Genomic DNA, 18,109 nt, shown 5'->3' with positions numbered 1-18,109 from the left:
TGCATTCTGCATAGAAGATGGTCTGAAAAATGAGGAACCAAGGACTCCAAGGAAAACCTCCCCCACCCAGACATCCTCCCAAAACCGAATAAGATCCCCATTCCTTACTCGAAAAACAAATAAGGGGATTGTCAAGACTGGATATACATTGTTGGCCCACAACCTAACTGCTTAAGCTTTTAGGTAAAGTGGTATTCAAACATGGTATCATAACAAGCTTACAAGGAGGTCTTGAGTTTTGTTCTTCTTGTCAGCGTTTATTGTTTCTTTGTTAAGAATTATTTTCTTTACCAATGGGTGCTATTTATCGTTTATTTATCTTTCCACATGTTGGGCTACATGTGCGGGGGAGTGTTAAGGCTTGATATCCATTGTTGGCCGACAAACTAACAGCTTAATCTTTAGGTAAACTGTTATTCTAAATGGGATATAAAAGAAGGAAGCAGCCTAAGAAATAAACATCCAAGGACTGAGAAACATTGCCACTCTGCCTAGTATCACACCCATTTTGATGCAAACCATACTTCCTTCTAATAACCATTTTCCATAGGGAGTTAACCTCCAAAGAGAACCTCCACAATCATTTTCCAACTAGCAACATGTTTCTAGACACCAAATTCCCTAGTACCAATCCATTAAAGGCTTAGGTCTTCTAACCTACTCCCCAGTAAAAAGGTCATCTCTCTTCTCTTCCTCTTATACCCAAATTTAAGTCATTGCTTGCTAGGACTCAAATAGTTGTCATCTGCTCCCTCTACTTCTGCATCTCATAAACACCAACCATTATAGGTAGCACGATATTAACTTCCCCATGGATGTAGGCGTCTCTACTACTTACTCTTGACACGCCTGTCTCCTTGTTGTAACTAAAAATACTTCAGGGATAAACCGTACATACATGTAATGTTACTAGAATATAAAAGCTTGACATAATCCCGTATCTCCTAGCATACATCCAGGTGCATGCACATGCATGCAATTTGAGGTCCCACTAAGTTCGACAATAAGGAGACAATCCATGCATCTTCTTGAAATATTCATACCTCTTTGCTTTTGTCAACACAAGGCCCAAATTGCAACAAGTATTCAGATTTTCCTAAACATGTCAAATAGATCTTAACAACCTTAGAGCACTACACATAATTCTTTCAGCCAACTTTTCAATTATCATATGTGAAAATGATGAAGGACACATACTTTTGGGATTCATGTATGCATCCCAACACTCGATATTTCCTAGAATAAGGAAGCTTCAGGGAGTTAAGACGATAGACTGAAGAACTTAGAGGTTAAGTCACACTCCCAAATTCTTATCCATGTAATTAAAAGAATAGGAGCAAGTTGATTGTTTCCTTCCGTACCCAAATTCTTATCCATGTAATTAAAAGAATAGGAGCAAGTTGATTGTTTCCTTCCGTACACCATAATATCAAGTTTGTCACCTATTTTGTTCAAAGATCCAACCTTTTTCAATCATTCACTCATTGAACTTTACTAATAACTGTGTGGCATTGTTCATGTGTTAGTTTGGTGGGGTTGTGGCACTATTATGTTCGTCTGTTCGTGAAAGGTTTGTGGTGTTTTTGTTGTTCACCTTGTTTATGATTTTTCAATTTTTTCGATTGTTAACCTTGTTTATTATTGGTTTTCTTCATGAGTTGGGATAAGTCCATGAATCCCAAAAGTATGTCCTAAAAATTAGTGCATAACAACTATCATAGACATTACGTAATGGTATTGGTGGCTTTCGAGACTGTTACGAGGCAATACCTCTGTCAAGATTTTTTATTAAATGAATGACCTAACACAACGATAGGTATCTCCCTCTATTTTATAATATATACCAAATTCATTCTAATGACCATAACAACTTTACTACCTCTCACTTATTAACATAATAATAACATTAATAATAATACTAGAAGACTAAATAACCATTAACACTCCCCCTCAAGCTAGAGCATAGATATCATATGCTCCTAGCGTGTTACAAATAAATTTAACACAAGCACCCCCCAAAGCTTTGGTAAAAAAATCCGCCAGCTGCATATCAAACTTCAAATAAGTGGTGGTAATGAGCTTCTGCACAAGTTTCTCCTCAACAAAGTGGCAACAACTTCAATGTGTTTTGTTCGCTCATGGAAGACTAGGTTGGGGGCAATATGAAGAGCAGCTTAATTATCATACATCAACTCCACAGGATAAGAATGTGGAACACCTAATTCTTCTAACATGTTTTTCAGCCAAACAAGCTCACATGTAGTGTGAGCCATGGCCCTATATTCTACCTCGGCACTTGACCTGTCCACTATAATTTGTTTCTTACTCTTTCAAGAAACCATTACCACCAACAAAGATACATTACCCTGGTTGTTGATCTATTTTTTTAAGGTCATCCGGCTCAATTTGCATTAGTATAACCCTAAATATAAGTGTGACCCTAATCTTGATATAAGAGACCCCTCCCAAGTGCTCCTTTGAGATATCTCAAGATGCAAATTACTACATCCTAATGACTTAGTACTTAGAAAATCCAAAAATTGACTTACAACAATTGTTGCAAAAGATATGTCCGGCCAAGTGACTATGAGATAATTCAACTTTCCAACAAGTTTTCGGTATTGTCCACGATTAGGCAACAACTTCTATCCAGCACTAACTTGTTCTTAGGATCCATGAGTGTATCTATTGGTTCGGATTCCAACACCAAGTCTCACCCAAAAGATCAAGATCATACTCCCTTTGTGACAAAACAATTCCCTCATGAGATTTGGATAGTTCTATACCCAAGATGTATTTCAATGGTCCCAAATCTTTGATTTGAAACTTAGTCTATAGAATATGTTTTAAGCTTTAAATACATTGATCATCATCACTTGTAATTACAGTATCATCCACATATACAATAAGAATGATCCCACCCAATTAAGTATGATGATAAAACACAGAGTGACCCATTGCGCACCATCAAAAGCCAAACTCAAGTACTAAAACGCCGAATCAATCACACACTCTAGGAAACTATTTTAAACCATATAATGTCTTCTTGACCAACACACTAAGCCTAACTCCCATTGAGCAACAAACCAAGGTAGTTGCTCCATATAGACCTCCTCCTCAAGATCACCATGCAAGAAGGTATTCTTCACTTCTAACTAATGCAACATCTAATGACAAGTGGTGGCCAAGGAGATGACAAGACATACTGATGTAAGTTTGGCAATCAAGGAAGAAGTATCAAAATTATCCAAACCATACACCTAAGCATACCCCTCAACAACAAGACGTGCCTTTAGATGAGCCAATGAACCATTAGGATTGACTTTCACAATATATACCTAGCGATAATCAACCATAGATTTGTCAGGAGGAAGAAATATCAATTTCCAAGTATCATTGTTTTGTAAACCATTCATCTCTCAACCATTGCATTCCTCCACTCGGAGTGGACTAAGGCTTTAGAAACAGATTTAGGAAGGGCAATAGATGATGTAGTAGCAACAAAACAATAATAAGAGGGTGATAAGAAGCCATAGGCCATAGCAAACAATGTTGGAGATGGGATGTTGTGTACATGTTCTTTTACCTTTCCAGACAACAATGAGAGGATCAACATCATGGGAAATAGGGTCATCAGACAAGGAAACTAAAGGCATGATAGTAGAAGCTTGAAGGAAGTCTCTTCCTTGGAATGGCCGTTGTGAATACACCTTCAAATTAGGACAATCGAGTTGTAGAGAAGAACTCAACTACATGTAGACACAGGAGGGTGATTAGGTAAGGACAGAAAACTAGAATTTGGAAGATTACGCAAAGGAAGAGACTCATTGAGATAAGAAGCACTCAGGGACTAAGTGTAGTATGATGTAAACTCAAAGAAGGTAACATCAGCAGGAGCGATGTAGAGTAGGACTGTAACAATGATATCCCTTACGAGTGCATGAGTAGCCCAGAAAGGCACATTTTATAGAACAAGAATCCAACTAATCCACCCCAAGAGTTACCTAATGTACAAAGGACACACCCAAACATATGACGTGTAAAGACAATAGAAATGAATTAAGAAAGAGAATAGAGTAGAGAAGTTTACCACTAAGAATAGAGGATGACATCCTATTGATAAGATAGCACGTAGTAATTACAACATCACAGTCCAAAACACTCATGCATTTGCTAGAGGTGCGAGTGATATCAAGGATACGCCTATTTTTCCTCTCTGCAACCCCATTTTGTTAAGGAGTGTGGGCACAAGATGATTGATAAATAATACCAAACTGAGTCATATAAGTAGTGAATTGAGTACTGAAATACATTTAGCATTCTCACTCTGAAGTATTTGAACTGGAAAACCAAATTTAGTCTTTATTTCACAAAAAAAAAAGCACAAAATATATGAAATAACTCAGAACAATCTTTTATTAAATATAGCCAAGTCATCCTTGAATAATCATCCACAAAGGTTACAAATTATCAAAAACCCAACTTGGACACAACTCAAGTAGGATCCCAAAGATCAAAATGGATTAATATGAAAAGGCTTGCTGCCACTTATTGACTTGGGAAGCAAAATGGACATGATGATGCTTTACCAACTAACAAGACTCACAATCAAGACTAGACACAAAACTCAAATTAGGAACAAGAGTTTTCAACTTTTCTAACGAAGGATGACCAAAGCAACAATGAATCTAGAAAGGTGTGGCAACAGTAGTGCAAGCAGTAGATGGAGAGAGCAGCTCAAAGTGATGAAGTCCACCAACTTCACTCCCTTTGCCAATCATCTTCCTTGTATTCAAATCGTAAATGACCACAAAATCAAGGAAGAATGTTACTAAATAATTCATGGATTTGGTAATTTTGCTAACTGGCATAAGATTGAAAGGAAACTTGGGAATATATAAAACAGAAGGAAGAGAAATAGAGGAAGTAGGATTTACAGCCCCGATTCCCTTAATAGCAGTGGTAGATCCAACAGCAAGAGCAGCACGAGCTAAGTTTTTAGGATAGTGGAGAGTAGATAAGAAATTAGGTATACCTATGATATGATCAATGGCAGTAGAGTCTATAACTCCAGGACTAGGATGAGAAGTATTGGATGATAGGCAAGTTGTGGGGCTACCTATTTGGGCACAAGATGCAATGGGAAGAGAAGCTTGATGAGACGCTTGATACTACTAGAACTTAGAATATTCTTCCTTTGACATGGATATAATATGTTACGTGGTCCCAAAAGTGTGGGTCGATGGTGGCTGCATTGGCAGCACATGAAGGTTTAACATGAAGATCCCAACACTACTTAATAGTATGACCACTCGTCCACAATGAGCACAGTTGTGAGTAGTGCCTCTACCTCGTCCATCTCTTCCACGGTTCCACCACGGCCGCTTGAACCACCTTGATAACTTGTACAGCTGCTTGGTTGAAAACTAGAATCACCGTGCATGGCAAAGGTTGTCCTCTCAAAACTTAGATGCAAAAGTAGGAGAATGTGTGTTAAAGGAAGAATAAAAGACGGGAAAGTAAACATCGACAAATGATGGAAACTCTGCAATACTAAATATCTGGGACTAGATTGCCTCAAACTCAGGTTTCGACCCACTAGAACCCAAATAATTGTCATCTGCTCCCTCTACTTCTGCATCTCACGAACTTCAGAGGTTATAGGTTGCCTGATGTTAAGCTCCTCATGAATACACTTCATCTCTCTAGAATACTGTGTAATGCCCCTATCTTCCTACTATAACTGAAACTACCCCTAGGATAAAATCATACATACATATAACGTTACTATAGTACAGAAGCCAAGCATAATCCCAAATCTCCTTGCATGTAGACGCATGCACATTCGTGCAATTCAAGGTTCCATCGAGTTCCACAAAAGGGAAACAATCAAAGCACCTTTCTAAATCAAAGCACCTTTCTAAGTCCACACTTCTTTTCTCTTCCCTTCAGGAGGACCAGATCAGCACAAGTGGTCAATTTTTACTAATCCTGCTAAATAAACATTAATAGACTTAGATCACTCAATATAATTATTTCCATCCAACTTTTCGATTGTTATCTGTGGTAGCAATGAAGAAACATGATTTTGGGATTCATAGACTCCATCCAACACTCACAAATCAGACCACTAGAAAACAAGAGGAAAAATCAAACTAACCAAGACAACCACAAGCGAGGTGAACCACTGAAACTACCATAGACAAATCACGAATAAATTGATATCACACTGCCACAACCTCACAAAATCAGCTGCTCCAAGAGACACCAATGGCTTTTACTAACACTAAACAACTAGCGGATTACCACGAGTGCATGGTCGAAAAGGATTGGATCTTTGAGCAAAACATATGCCCAATAGCTTGGTATTATGGTCTATGGGAGGAATTAGAACATTCTAGAGGAAAAAAGCAAAAAGAAAGGTGGCCGGAAACTCTCCTACGCACCAGCACATGGGGTTGGGAATGCTGGAAGTCAGCCCGTGTGTGGGGAGGTTTTCGGCAATGGGATTTTGCAGGGTTATAGCTCACAGGGTTATGTCTTTGCTATGTGATTGGTTTCGTGAAATATTGAAGTGTTGCAGTGGTAAGGACAGCAAAAGGAAAGTGTTTTCCAGTGACGACTGAGTTAGGTGTGGTGGTAGGGTTTAGGTTGGATTGTGCCCTGATACCATGTTGAGATTTTTTATTAAATGATTGACCTAACACAATGATAGGTCTCCCCCTCAATTTATAATACATATCAAATACATTCAATATGACCATAACACCCTTACTAACTCTTATTAACATAACACTAACACTAATAATAATACAAAAAAATAAGATAACGATTAACAATCTCAGAGGTACTCTAATTCACAACTGTAATGGCCACTAGAGTACCAGAACAGCTGTTACAATGCCAGACTGGCAGTGAATGACTAAAACAGGTTTTTGAGTCCTTTTTTGCATTTTCCCCTCTTTTCCCTTTATTAAAGTTTAGAAATTCAATTTTAAGTTGGTTTATTTAGTTAATGATTTTTTATTAAAAAATTCATTTTTGGGTTTATTTTTCTTGACATTTAGTATGCAATTTTTTAATAACTACCATTCAAATAAACACAACTTTTTCTCTCATTAAACTACAAACATTTGTACTCTTTCTTCCAGTTTTATTTTTTTGCCTTTTCTTACACCTAGTTTGGACTTTGGAGACTAAAATACATCCTATTGTATGCATTTTCATTCTGGTTTAACATATGAACATTCTATATTTTATTATTTGGATGAAAATAATTCTACTTAAGACTAAAAAAGTACAAAAGATGGCATTCTATATTTTATTATTCTTTATATTTATGATTTCTTAGTTTGAATTTCACTTAGTATTAATAAAATAGGGCATAGTAGCAAACATGCTTCTTCTTGCCAATAGCAACTAAAGCAAACAAGATGAAATCCAATACTTGCAGTATATGTTATACTTACATTGATTAAAATTTACTAAAAATCATTTAAAGTGTTAGTATATAGGATTCTGGAATCAAAACATGTGAATTTACATGTTTTTAAGAAATTTTCTAATACAAAAAAATGAATTCCTGAACACAGTGTCAGTTACCCATATTGTAAAGTCTGCGACGGCCGTGACCATTATTGTTAAGAACATCATTGCTATTTAAGACTGAAGATTCAAGACATTTGGAGGAAATAGAAGCACAAAAGTCTCTCTCTCTCACTCTCTCTCTAACACACACAAACTCTCTCTCACACACATACACACACTCTCACAAACACTGCAGCAGCCCCAAGACAATAATCAATGACCCTAAATGTACGACACAATCATTAACGAAGTTCCATGAGTGAATGATAAAGAAGATTGGATTTTTGAGCAAAATACATGACAAACAACTTGATAGTATGGTGTAGGGAAGGATTCAAGGCATTTTGGAGGAAATTGGAGCAAACAGTGCCTTCCCTCCCTCCCTCCCTCTCATTGCTACTTCCCCCTTGATATTCTGGTGTAGGGAAGGATTCAAGACATTTTGGAGAAATCAGAGAAAAAGAAAAAAAAATTCTCTCCCTCTTTACCTCTTCTCTTCTTCTTCCCCCTCCTTTACTCCTTCATCCCTTCTCCTTCTTCTGTTCTGTTTATTCTCTGTTCTGTCTCTAAGTCTCCACTCAGCCCTGCAATAGGTCTCTTTTCATCTCCCTCCTTCTATCTTCTTCTCTCCTTCTCTCTTTGCTTCTGTCCTTCATCACAAAACAGTATAACTAAAAGGGACTACTACAATCCATATTTTCATTTCAAATCCCCTCGCCCTCCCACCTTCCTCTTAGAAGTTGAAACCTAAACTTAATGAAGGAAAAAAATTAAAATGAGCTGTGCACCAATTCCTATGCCCACAAGACCACAACAAATAATAAGCATTGTCAGTATATCTTCTGCATTAGAACATTGTCGGAACTAAACCATGCATCAAATAATCATGATAAAAAAGCTCAAAAACCTTTCACCATTTCTCTGGCTGTTAGATACGAGACTTAACATTTTCTTTCTCATGGCAAACAAGGATGGTCACAAGAAGTAGAAATAGAATAATTCTGAAATAATCATAATACATACCAAAATCTACAAAGATGAGAAATCATAAGTAGACTCTTAATCACAAAACGAAAATACTTAAATGCCAACAAAAGTTTGCTATTTTTTATGCTATCTAAAGTTGTAGGAACCATTGACCCTTCACCCTTGAACATGGCATTAGGAAGTCAATATTTTTTTAAGGTAATAAAAGAATATATATTAATAGAGAAAGAAGATACAAGCATTATAAGACAAGCAATCCTCAAAGAAAATAAGAACAACAATTAAGACCACCACAAACCAAAACTGCCCAGAATCCAAACCACTATGATCCTCCACCCAATACCCTACCTAAACATAAGACAAAAAACTACCTAAGAAAACCTCTTTCATATCTTTCCAATTGTAATTGATGGAACATTGCAAATTAGCCAATTCCTGTTGTCCCTTCCTAGCCTTGAATATGCCTTCATCCAAGCAAACTTCCTTCCTTCTGAGTCTGCTAATCGCATGCCTTTTTTATCAAGCATATGTTGCTTAGATGGATGAGTGGTATAACATTGAAAGATTAATTAAGGAATGAACATATTCGTGGTAAGTTAGGTGTAGCTTCTATAGAAGATAAGATAAGGGAGGGACAACTCAGATGGTATGGACACTTGCAACGTAGGCCTTATAGTGCACCTGTGAGGAAGAGTGACTTAGTTACTATGGGGGGCAGTAGAAGGGGTAGGGGTAGACCTAAAATAACTTGGGAGGAGATAGTGAGTAAGGATTTAATATCCTTGAATCTATCAAAAGAAATGGTCCATGATCACATAAATTGGCAGAAAATGATTCATATAGCTGACCCCACTTAGTGGGACTAAGGCTTGGTTTTGTTGTTTTGTTGTTGTTGTTGTATATGTTGACTAAGAGATACAAAATCAGTATTCATCTCATTTTTCTCAATCTTATCTTCTACCACCTCTAATTCATCATTCCTCAATCCAAGAACCCCTTCTAGATCATCCATTGAAGATGAAAAATGAGCCCCCATAAATTCAGAATCACCTGAACCATAACCAAGTTGTTCACGGACCTAATCTAAAGAAAAGCCCTTCTCACAATCAAAATCACTATCCATATCACCCTCCTCATTCAACATGTCTCCCCACTCCTTTCTTCTCCAACGAAGTTTCACCACTAACTTTTCTATTTAAGACAGTTTTCATTCCATTTGAGTCTTCAATTTAAAAGCTACCATCACTGTTTTTTGAGGAGCTTAATGTCCTTGCTCTTCTGCCTCCCACGAGTCTAAACCTTTAATGCCGCTGCCTAATTGGCAAACCAAGACTCCTTTACCCCATCCATCCTTGCCTCGTCATTACTTAAGTTTGCATCATCTTGATTCCCGGTCCGAACAGTCAAACCATAATCATCCATAAGAGCCTCCTTACACCCATCCTCCATAGCAACACCACAGGTAAACTCATCTATTTTCAATAACTCCCTTCCCTCATCCGCCTGCCCACCACTTAACTTCTCATGTTGCTCATCAAGTCTTCCCCCATCATAGAATAGGTACCACAATGATGTTTCTCCTCCATTTCCTCGCCCATCTATGTTGTCAATCATCTCTGCAGCAATCTCTTCAGAACTTTGTGCCTGGTTATAAGGTGATATACCTGAAGCCAAGGGCTGCTCAATGAAATTCTCCAATGGGCACAATAGGACTTGGCAAACCAAGAGGTTTGTCTTGGGCCTGCTCCAGAGCATTAGTTCAGGCTGCCATTTGAATACATTTGGATCAAGCCCAATATTACCCAATATTACCCAAGTTCAAAGTAATATGTATAATCCCTGGCCGACCCAACTCTAAGCGCACTCCTCTATTCTTGGGCTCCTGTCCCCAGCCCTCTCCACATTGCAAACCCTAGCTGAAGCGATGTCCACTGGACCATCTACTGACTACTGCCACCATCCTCACCGGGGATCACACCATACCCCCACAGTTGCTGCAACACCACCCACCCTGCTGGACCTTTGGCGATGATTCTCCAAACAAGGCATCCTTCCAGCTCTGAAGACTGTTTGGTAGTGCAGGCTCCTTCCTAAACTCTCCATTGGGACAAGGGAACTTCTGCTTACCTCCCACTGACTCCAAGTCTTCAATGATGCTGCACCAATTTACCCCTTTCAACCCCTCTGGAATGAATATAGAGTTTCTCTCGTTTGTCTGTATTCCCATTTCCAAGAATTTCTCTTTTCGATTCGATCTACTCGCCACGCAGAAAAGCAATCTACCAAATGTTTTGTGGCGAGAGAAATGCTCCAAGCTGTAAATTAAGGGAGATAAATCACGCACTCACCTTGTGACCGAAAGGGTGATCCTGATCCACCGATTTCTGACTATGGATCTCTCTTCCAAATGAACAAAGCCTACTTCCCCAAACATTTCCAAACTGCTTTTGATCTGCACCAACTTGAGGAGATTCTTCCCCCATATCTTTCTTCAAATCGATTCATGGACAAAGGAGTACATTCCCAAGGGAGAAAGAGAGCGAAAATGAGAGAAAAACACCATCATTAGACCAATATTATTGAACTAGCATATGAATACAACTTGAAGGAGAAATTGAAGAATTTTATGTTGAATTTTTACAAAATACTTTTATAACTTCAAAAAAAGAAGCAGCAATTCAAGTAAATGCCAATGTTCAGTAATAGCAGAGGACAATTCCATGAGAACTATCAAAGTTGCAAAGAGATTGACGCTTAGGAATCCAATATTAAAATCATAAATTTCCTGTTGCACATTAAAAAGTAATACTTTAGTTCGATTGATGCCATCTAGGAATAAAAGTAGAATAATTGTGTAATGTACATAGGAATTTCTTAGTATTACATATCTCAGCAACAAAGATAACATCTTTGAATTGAAGGTCTGAATGATCAACTCTGCAATCAGTTGTTGGAATCAATAGGTCTTCAAATCGTTCATTTGAAAAAATTGAAACCCTTCTTATTGGATGATCACGATACTTCCTAAAAATAGAAATTCTTGATCAATGGAGGAAGAATGTCACCATTTTTGTTCAATCATCAGCAGACTCTTGACTCCCAAGACTAGAATACAGAAAAAAAAAATTTGTTTTTTATATTTTCAGAACCAGTGATCCTTCAACACTACTTTAGGAATCAAAAATTTCCTTTTCTTTCAGAAGTCAATAAACGATATTTCATCTTGATAAATGCAATCTAGGGCTACTATTCTTAATCTTAAGCAAAAACAGAGAGGCCTTTGAAAAAACCTCTCCATGCCATGGGAGGAGTCAGTGATAATGGTCATCAACAAAGTTGAAGTTATTGGAAAAAGGTATCACGTCACTGTACTGGATGATTGCAGATTCTCTATTCGATGTAAAATTTCCATGTCTTTCTTAGGTGTTTACTTGGATGGAATGGGTATTTGAAATAATATTGTTCTTTTCTATCCCTCATGTTTAGAAAAATTTAATGTCCTTCCATTCTTTCTCCCTGTTTTTTCAAGCAATGTTTGTTAAAAAGGAAGAACAAGAATTATGATAATGATGACGAGTGCATTAATGAAAAATGAAACCAGATATTACTGCTAGTACAATACATTTTATGGTTATGCAAAAAGAAAAGTAACAAGGCATCAGCTCCCCAAAACCACAGACCTTCAGAAGATTCACCGTGTTAAGGCCAGAAGGGCGAGTTTTGCTTTCTTCTTTCTCAGATACATTAGTTACTTCTACAATCCCATCCTCTAGTACCAATTTTTGGAACATCACAGCAACCTACAATAATATGTAGAAGAAAGAGACAGAAAATCATCGTAATATAGCTTAAAATAAGACAATAATGAAAATTAAAAGCAGAGAACGCCTCACATCTAAGTCAAACACCTTGCCACGTTCCCATTCCAACTGAAGTTCATAGCCATTGTGTATGATATAAGGACGTAAAGCCCAAAATGTTTCTGGCTTAAAAGTAGTAATTTGCAGGTACCGTTGGACACAAAAACCAAGAGTTGGAGTTTGACATGGTCCATAGCTGAAAAAATCAACAGGCATGTATAATCCAATGATTCCCTGAGGTCAAAGTGCAACACTAACATATGCATGACACATAATAGGATCAACTGGGTACAAATTAAAATAAATGAGGCATAAACTAAATAGACAAACAGGACAAAAATATTATATATTAGACAAACAACAAATTGGTAACTTGTACTTCCAGGGTGATCAAATCATTTGTAAATTACGATGGTACATGTACCAATCCCATATAAAGTGCAATAGAGCGGCAAGAACAATGAATAGATAATAATGCCAATGAAACTGAAGATGAGTGCTTTACTTTTATTACAAACTACACCTGCAAAAGAATAAGCCGCAAATATTTAACCTCTTCAAGAATTTCTGTCCCATACATTTCTAGATTTATTGTAACAAAAGGAAAGCATCATCAGCAATCAATTTATTTCTTTCTTTCCCTATGTTTTGTAGGCACACATTACTTTCAGTCATCAGTAAGCATACAAGATCAGGCAGAGACTTGACCCATGAAACTTAAAGTTGAACTGCTAGGATGCGTGAGCTTGCACAATTTTATTTTCTTTTTCTTTTTTCTGCACACTTGAGGAGGAGAGGGGGAGCAATTGATATGCACCATCACAGTGTCTGCAACTTTGTCCACTCTTCTCTTCTTCATCCATTTAGATCTTTGATGTTAGAATATTTAATCACATTTGGATGTTACTGGTACCATCAAGGTCTTAAATTACCATGTAATTGTCGAAATTTCCATAAAAAATTCTGCACTCCACCGCCCTCAAAATCTAAATGGCAGTAAATTTTCCATCTTGAAGATTTTCTGTTGAAATTTTAATGAATCATTTGAAATATATTGAAATCTCAATTTTAGAGAAATATTTCATAATTTTGATTATGGAGCAAAACTTAAATAAGTTGAAATTTGAGATTCAAAACCCAAATTGAAATTTCTCTCCTAATAAATCTTTTTTTCTTTATAAAATGAAGATTATTAGAGGATCAATCTTAAAAAGATTGAACTTAGATATTAGTAACAACATTTTATTCAATCTTTTATCTCTAGATTAGTTGTATTTGCATAATAACTAATATTTAACTGATTTACGAATTTCATTTATATAGATATAGTATGGCTGTTGCATTGCAGTTCTTGCACCTTATATGCCATATATGTATAACTAATTATCCAATTTATCTTCTTCGCTGTAAATCTTGCATTATAAGGTAGTTGTTTCTAAAGTTACATTAAATATCCTATGTTTTACCTATAATTTACATCTTTTCATGAAATCGTAATGAACATTGACATCAGAATTTCTATCAAAATTTCCATATTTTTTATGCCTCAAAATTTTAGTTAAATTGAAATTTAAAACCTTGAATGTATAATCTAAGCTATAAACAAGGACTCTGCATATCAATAAAAATTATGCATACCAAAGGAATCACAATCAAGTCGTAGTTCAAAGATACATCAGTAAATAAATGACAGGCCAACAAACAAAGGGGAGGGAGGAGAGAACTGACGAGATGACTCTAGAATCAAGATTCCCATATTTTCCTTGGAAATAACTAGTCTGAAATCGTGTAAATGCGACTCCAACTTTCAAATCTATCTCTTGGCGAGCATCTACAGCCAATGCCTCATCTCTGTTTGGTTCTACAAGGTTGTCCATGGCCTTCAAAATGTCTTTCTCAGTAACAGATGAAAATCGAGCACGATAAACCATTTTTCTAGCCTCTCTTAGATGAAAGCCAGTACACTCAATCACTGGGGAAAAAATCAAATAATTTTCAGTCTCTAAAACAACATTAGCCTCAGAATACATAACTTCAACACATAAAGACAAATAGGAAAGCAAAAAACAATTTTAAAAAAGCATTGATTAGCTTCTATCATCCTGATCACGCAGATCTAGTTGCACATATCATATTTATGTATATTGAGTCATTATAAATGTTTCTCACAAATACACGATAAATCAGAAGAAAAGCAATTGGCATTTTACAAAGTGAAACTCACAATGGAAAATAGGCATTTTACAAAGGGATTAAAACTGACAACAGAAAATAGGTAGCCATAATTATTTTATTTTTTAATTAACTAATCGAAATGCTTAAAGATAGCCTGAAGCATTTTATTTATTGATGCTCCCTAGCCCACTTTTGTTTTCTCATTCTAAACCTACTTAAGTGTTTTTTTTTTGGTTCTGATCCAGTTGCTGAGACATTTGTAGTATTTCCCTATTACAGAATCCATTTAGCTTCAAATAATTAAGAACTTCTGATATTACTTCAATGATCCTTGATAATTTCAAATGGCAGCAACAACTCTATTTCTTGTGATTCCTTCTATTAAAACTGGGCATAACCTTTTGTTTCAAAATTTTGTCAAAAATTTGAGGACTTCGACTCACTATATGTTCTAGAAATTATTATCGTAATTTTCATGCAGTTGGAATTTTTTCTTTTACTGCATTATTTTTATAACAAAATAAATTTATTAAGAAAGGAAGATAGAAACACAAAATAAAGGAAAAAGCGTCCTTTAGCAGCCTAGACCAATAGAAGCAAAAAACAAGTTAACTAAGACAACTTATTTTGGAAACCCTTTCTTCAAGCCCTACTGGTTGTGACTATAGCACAACCTATTCCTCAATTCTCTTTGCCTTCTTCCATGCATCTGGCAAACTGAAACAGATTGTGTAATGGCACAGACAAAATAAATAGTTAATTAAATAAATGCATTAAAAATTAGTCACTCATGCATGCAATTGGACAACTACCTAGTCCTTTGGGAACTGACCTAGCATTTGAGAAATCAAAGCTCACAAAGTTACTGTTTGGAACTCAAAATCAGTTTTACATGAATGAAAAGAGTCCTGAAGTGATTAGGTGAAAACTATTCTTTTTCAGATACATTGATTGGGATTTTCCTAAAACAGCATGTGAAACTGACACAAAGTATTGCAGAGCCTTGTTTTGGTACCCAGACCATTTCATTCACATTAAATCTAATTAAACTGTATAAAATGCATGACTTTTTGCATTTCATACTATGTTAAATGAACTTATGCTAAGAATATGAAATAATTGTCTTATGCAGAAAATTGATATGCTCTCCAAGTTTAAAAACATTAGATTGATGCGGAATTCAGCAGTGCTAGGAAGGCTTAGATAAAACCAAATTTAGAGAGGTTAAATTTTGAATAATTAAAAATTTTGGGTTTTGTATATATACATATAAAAGAACTGGACTTAAGAAACCAGAGACACTGGCGGTGCACTTTACAGCAGCTGCTTGTCCCTTTTCCAGCAATGTTGTCTTGTTCTGTTACTTCCAGTGAACAGTGAACACTCAAGCTACAGCAGTAAATCCGAGAGAGAGAGAGAGAGAGAGAGAGAGAAAATTCTGCAGAAAATTCAGAAAATTTGAGAAAAATACAGAAAAAATCAGAGAAAGCATCGGCACTTCTTGGAGAAGCTAATAACAAATAAAACTCCTATATGTGATTAAACCCTTGTAAAAAAAGACTGGTAAGTGGTGTTCAATTGTTTTTTAATGAACTCGAACCCTAGAGTTTTCCTTGTGTTTTCATAACAGCATATTTTTAAATGTTGGGGATGATTTATTCGCTATGTATGCTAGTATTGTAACTAAGATAGCAACAAAATAATGCCTATTAGATTTACGAATGACTGTGCAGTATGTTTTAGGTTCCTTAAGACTGAATATAATGAATTTTAAGGGCAAAAGGAATTGTTTTAAAACCCTATTTTACTAAAAATAATACAAGACTTGGGGCTTGTAGCTGTCAATGGCAGCTGTATAAACAATTGAAACATGGAGCAGGGCAATAAATACATGTGTTGTTCATCCTTGAGATGCTGTGGAATTCAAATAAGTAGGATTGTGGCTCCCTCCAAGTGAAACATGCTAAACCGCCAGAGAGTATTTCTGCTCTATGCGGTGGTTGACCAAGCTGGTACTGGCATTGGATTAAAACTCATGTCTATGTTGAAACAAATGCCTACTTAAATACTTCGTAAATGAAAACTATAGCTAAAGAGATTTCCATGGAATGGTCATTTTGTTTATGACTGTAATTTATATACACGTATGATTACTTAAAGCGGCGAAATCCTCATAAAGGGGAGACTAAAGATGTCTACTGATCTTGTGTCACCTGTTTCTTTAACAATTTCAATATCATTTGGATTAAAGGGAACACATGCTGAAATTTCTAAAGGACCTACATAGGTTGGAACAAAGACAAAACACCCATGTTTCGTGATATTGGAACATATAGTCATTAAATGCGTAATAGGAATAGTCTGGCTCATTGAAAATAAATTGTATTGAGGATGGAGTGTACATAGAATAAAGCTCAACATAAAGAAGCTTGGTAAATAAAAATTTTCTCTCCACTGCATGGAACATTTGTCCATTTTTGAGCTCTTCCTGAACAAACCCCAATGCCATTTCTCTTTTCCTATTATTCTTACATTTGACCTCTTTGCATCAATTCAAGACCCCAGCAGTTGGTTTCTCAAAAGAAAAGTTTCCTTTTATGCTAGCAACTCTGACATTTCTAATCAAGGATAATTTTCAATACTATTTTCCTCCTCGGTCTGGTGCTTCTTGTTAAGGCTTCATAATAGTTATATATTTTGTTAGCCCACAACCCAATAGCTTAAGCTTTTAGGTAAAGTGATAATCTAAATTGTATCAGAGCCATAGTTGCTTGGAGGTCATGAGTTCTAGTCTTGTTGCTCGCATTTATTGTTTGTTTGTTAAGAATTATCTTAGTCCTTGTAACAAGTGTTATTGATCATTTATTTATCTCTTCACATGCAATTAGGCTGCATGTGCGGGGGAGTGTTAAGGTTTGATATACATTGTTGTTGGCCCAAAACCTAACAGCTTAAGCCTTTATGTAAAGTGGTTAATGCCTCTATCAGATTCACTCCAATTTGAGTCATGGCCAGTCACATACAAGAAATTGGGATGAGACACTTGTTATGGGGCTAATGTGTAGACAACAACAGGTTAGTCATTGGGGGGAAAAAAAAAATAAGATTAAATGCGCGGTAAAGCATGAGATGACCACCCGCCATGCCCTTGGAAGGAAGAGGGCTAGTGCTTGAGAATTCCAACAAGAAAAACAATGTTTCCTGCTGAGAAAAAAAGATAGAAGAGTCGGAGAGCCATAGCAGAGCAAGAAAAACTTCTCAAATTGAGATAGATTTACTTATAATATATGTTTTTATTTGCATAATGTACTCTTGAGGCCCTATAGAAGATAACTTAAGATGGATAAGAAATATAATGTTAAAGATAAATTAAGAAATGAACATATTCGCAGTAAGTTAGGTGAAGCTCTTATAGAACATAAGATCGCCCCCGCCCTGCGCCCGGGGGGGGGATGGGGACGACTTAGATGGTTTGAGCATCTACAAGCATATCAAGTAGT

The 18,109-nt window shown here is 36.3% G+C and overlaps 1 protein-coding gene across 3 annotated transcripts in view; it reads right to left on the bottom strand.

Moving 5' to 3' along the window:
* LOC131152134 (DNA topoisomerase 3-beta) overlaps nucleotides 1-18,109 on the bottom strand; it is a 92,553-nt gene that overhangs the window by 35,718 nt on the left and 38,726 nt on the right. For all 3 annotated transcript variants that reach the window (XM_058103805.1, XM_058103807.1, XM_058103808.1), the window contains 3 exons: nucleotides 14,163-14,406; nucleotides 12,468-12,630; nucleotides 12,255-12,374 (listed from right to left, as the gene is read on the bottom strand). In XM_058103805.1, coding sequence (XP_057959788.1) covers nucleotides 12,255-12,374; nucleotides 12,468-12,630; nucleotides 14,163-14,406 — 527 coding nt within the window. The remainder of the gene's footprint in view (nucleotides 1-12,254; nucleotides 12,375-12,467; nucleotides 12,631-14,162; nucleotides 14,407-18,109) is intronic.

Source organism: Malania oleifera, chromosome 3, assembly GCF_029873635.1.
Source record: "Malania oleifera isolate guangnan ecotype guangnan chromosome 3, ASM2987363v1, whole genome shotgun sequence".
Lineage (NCBI taxonomy): Eukaryota > Viridiplantae > Streptophyta > Magnoliopsida > Santalales > Ximeniaceae > Malania > Malania oleifera.
Note: the sequence above shows the minus strand (reverse complement) of the source record. Positions and strands in the feature narration are given on the sequence as shown.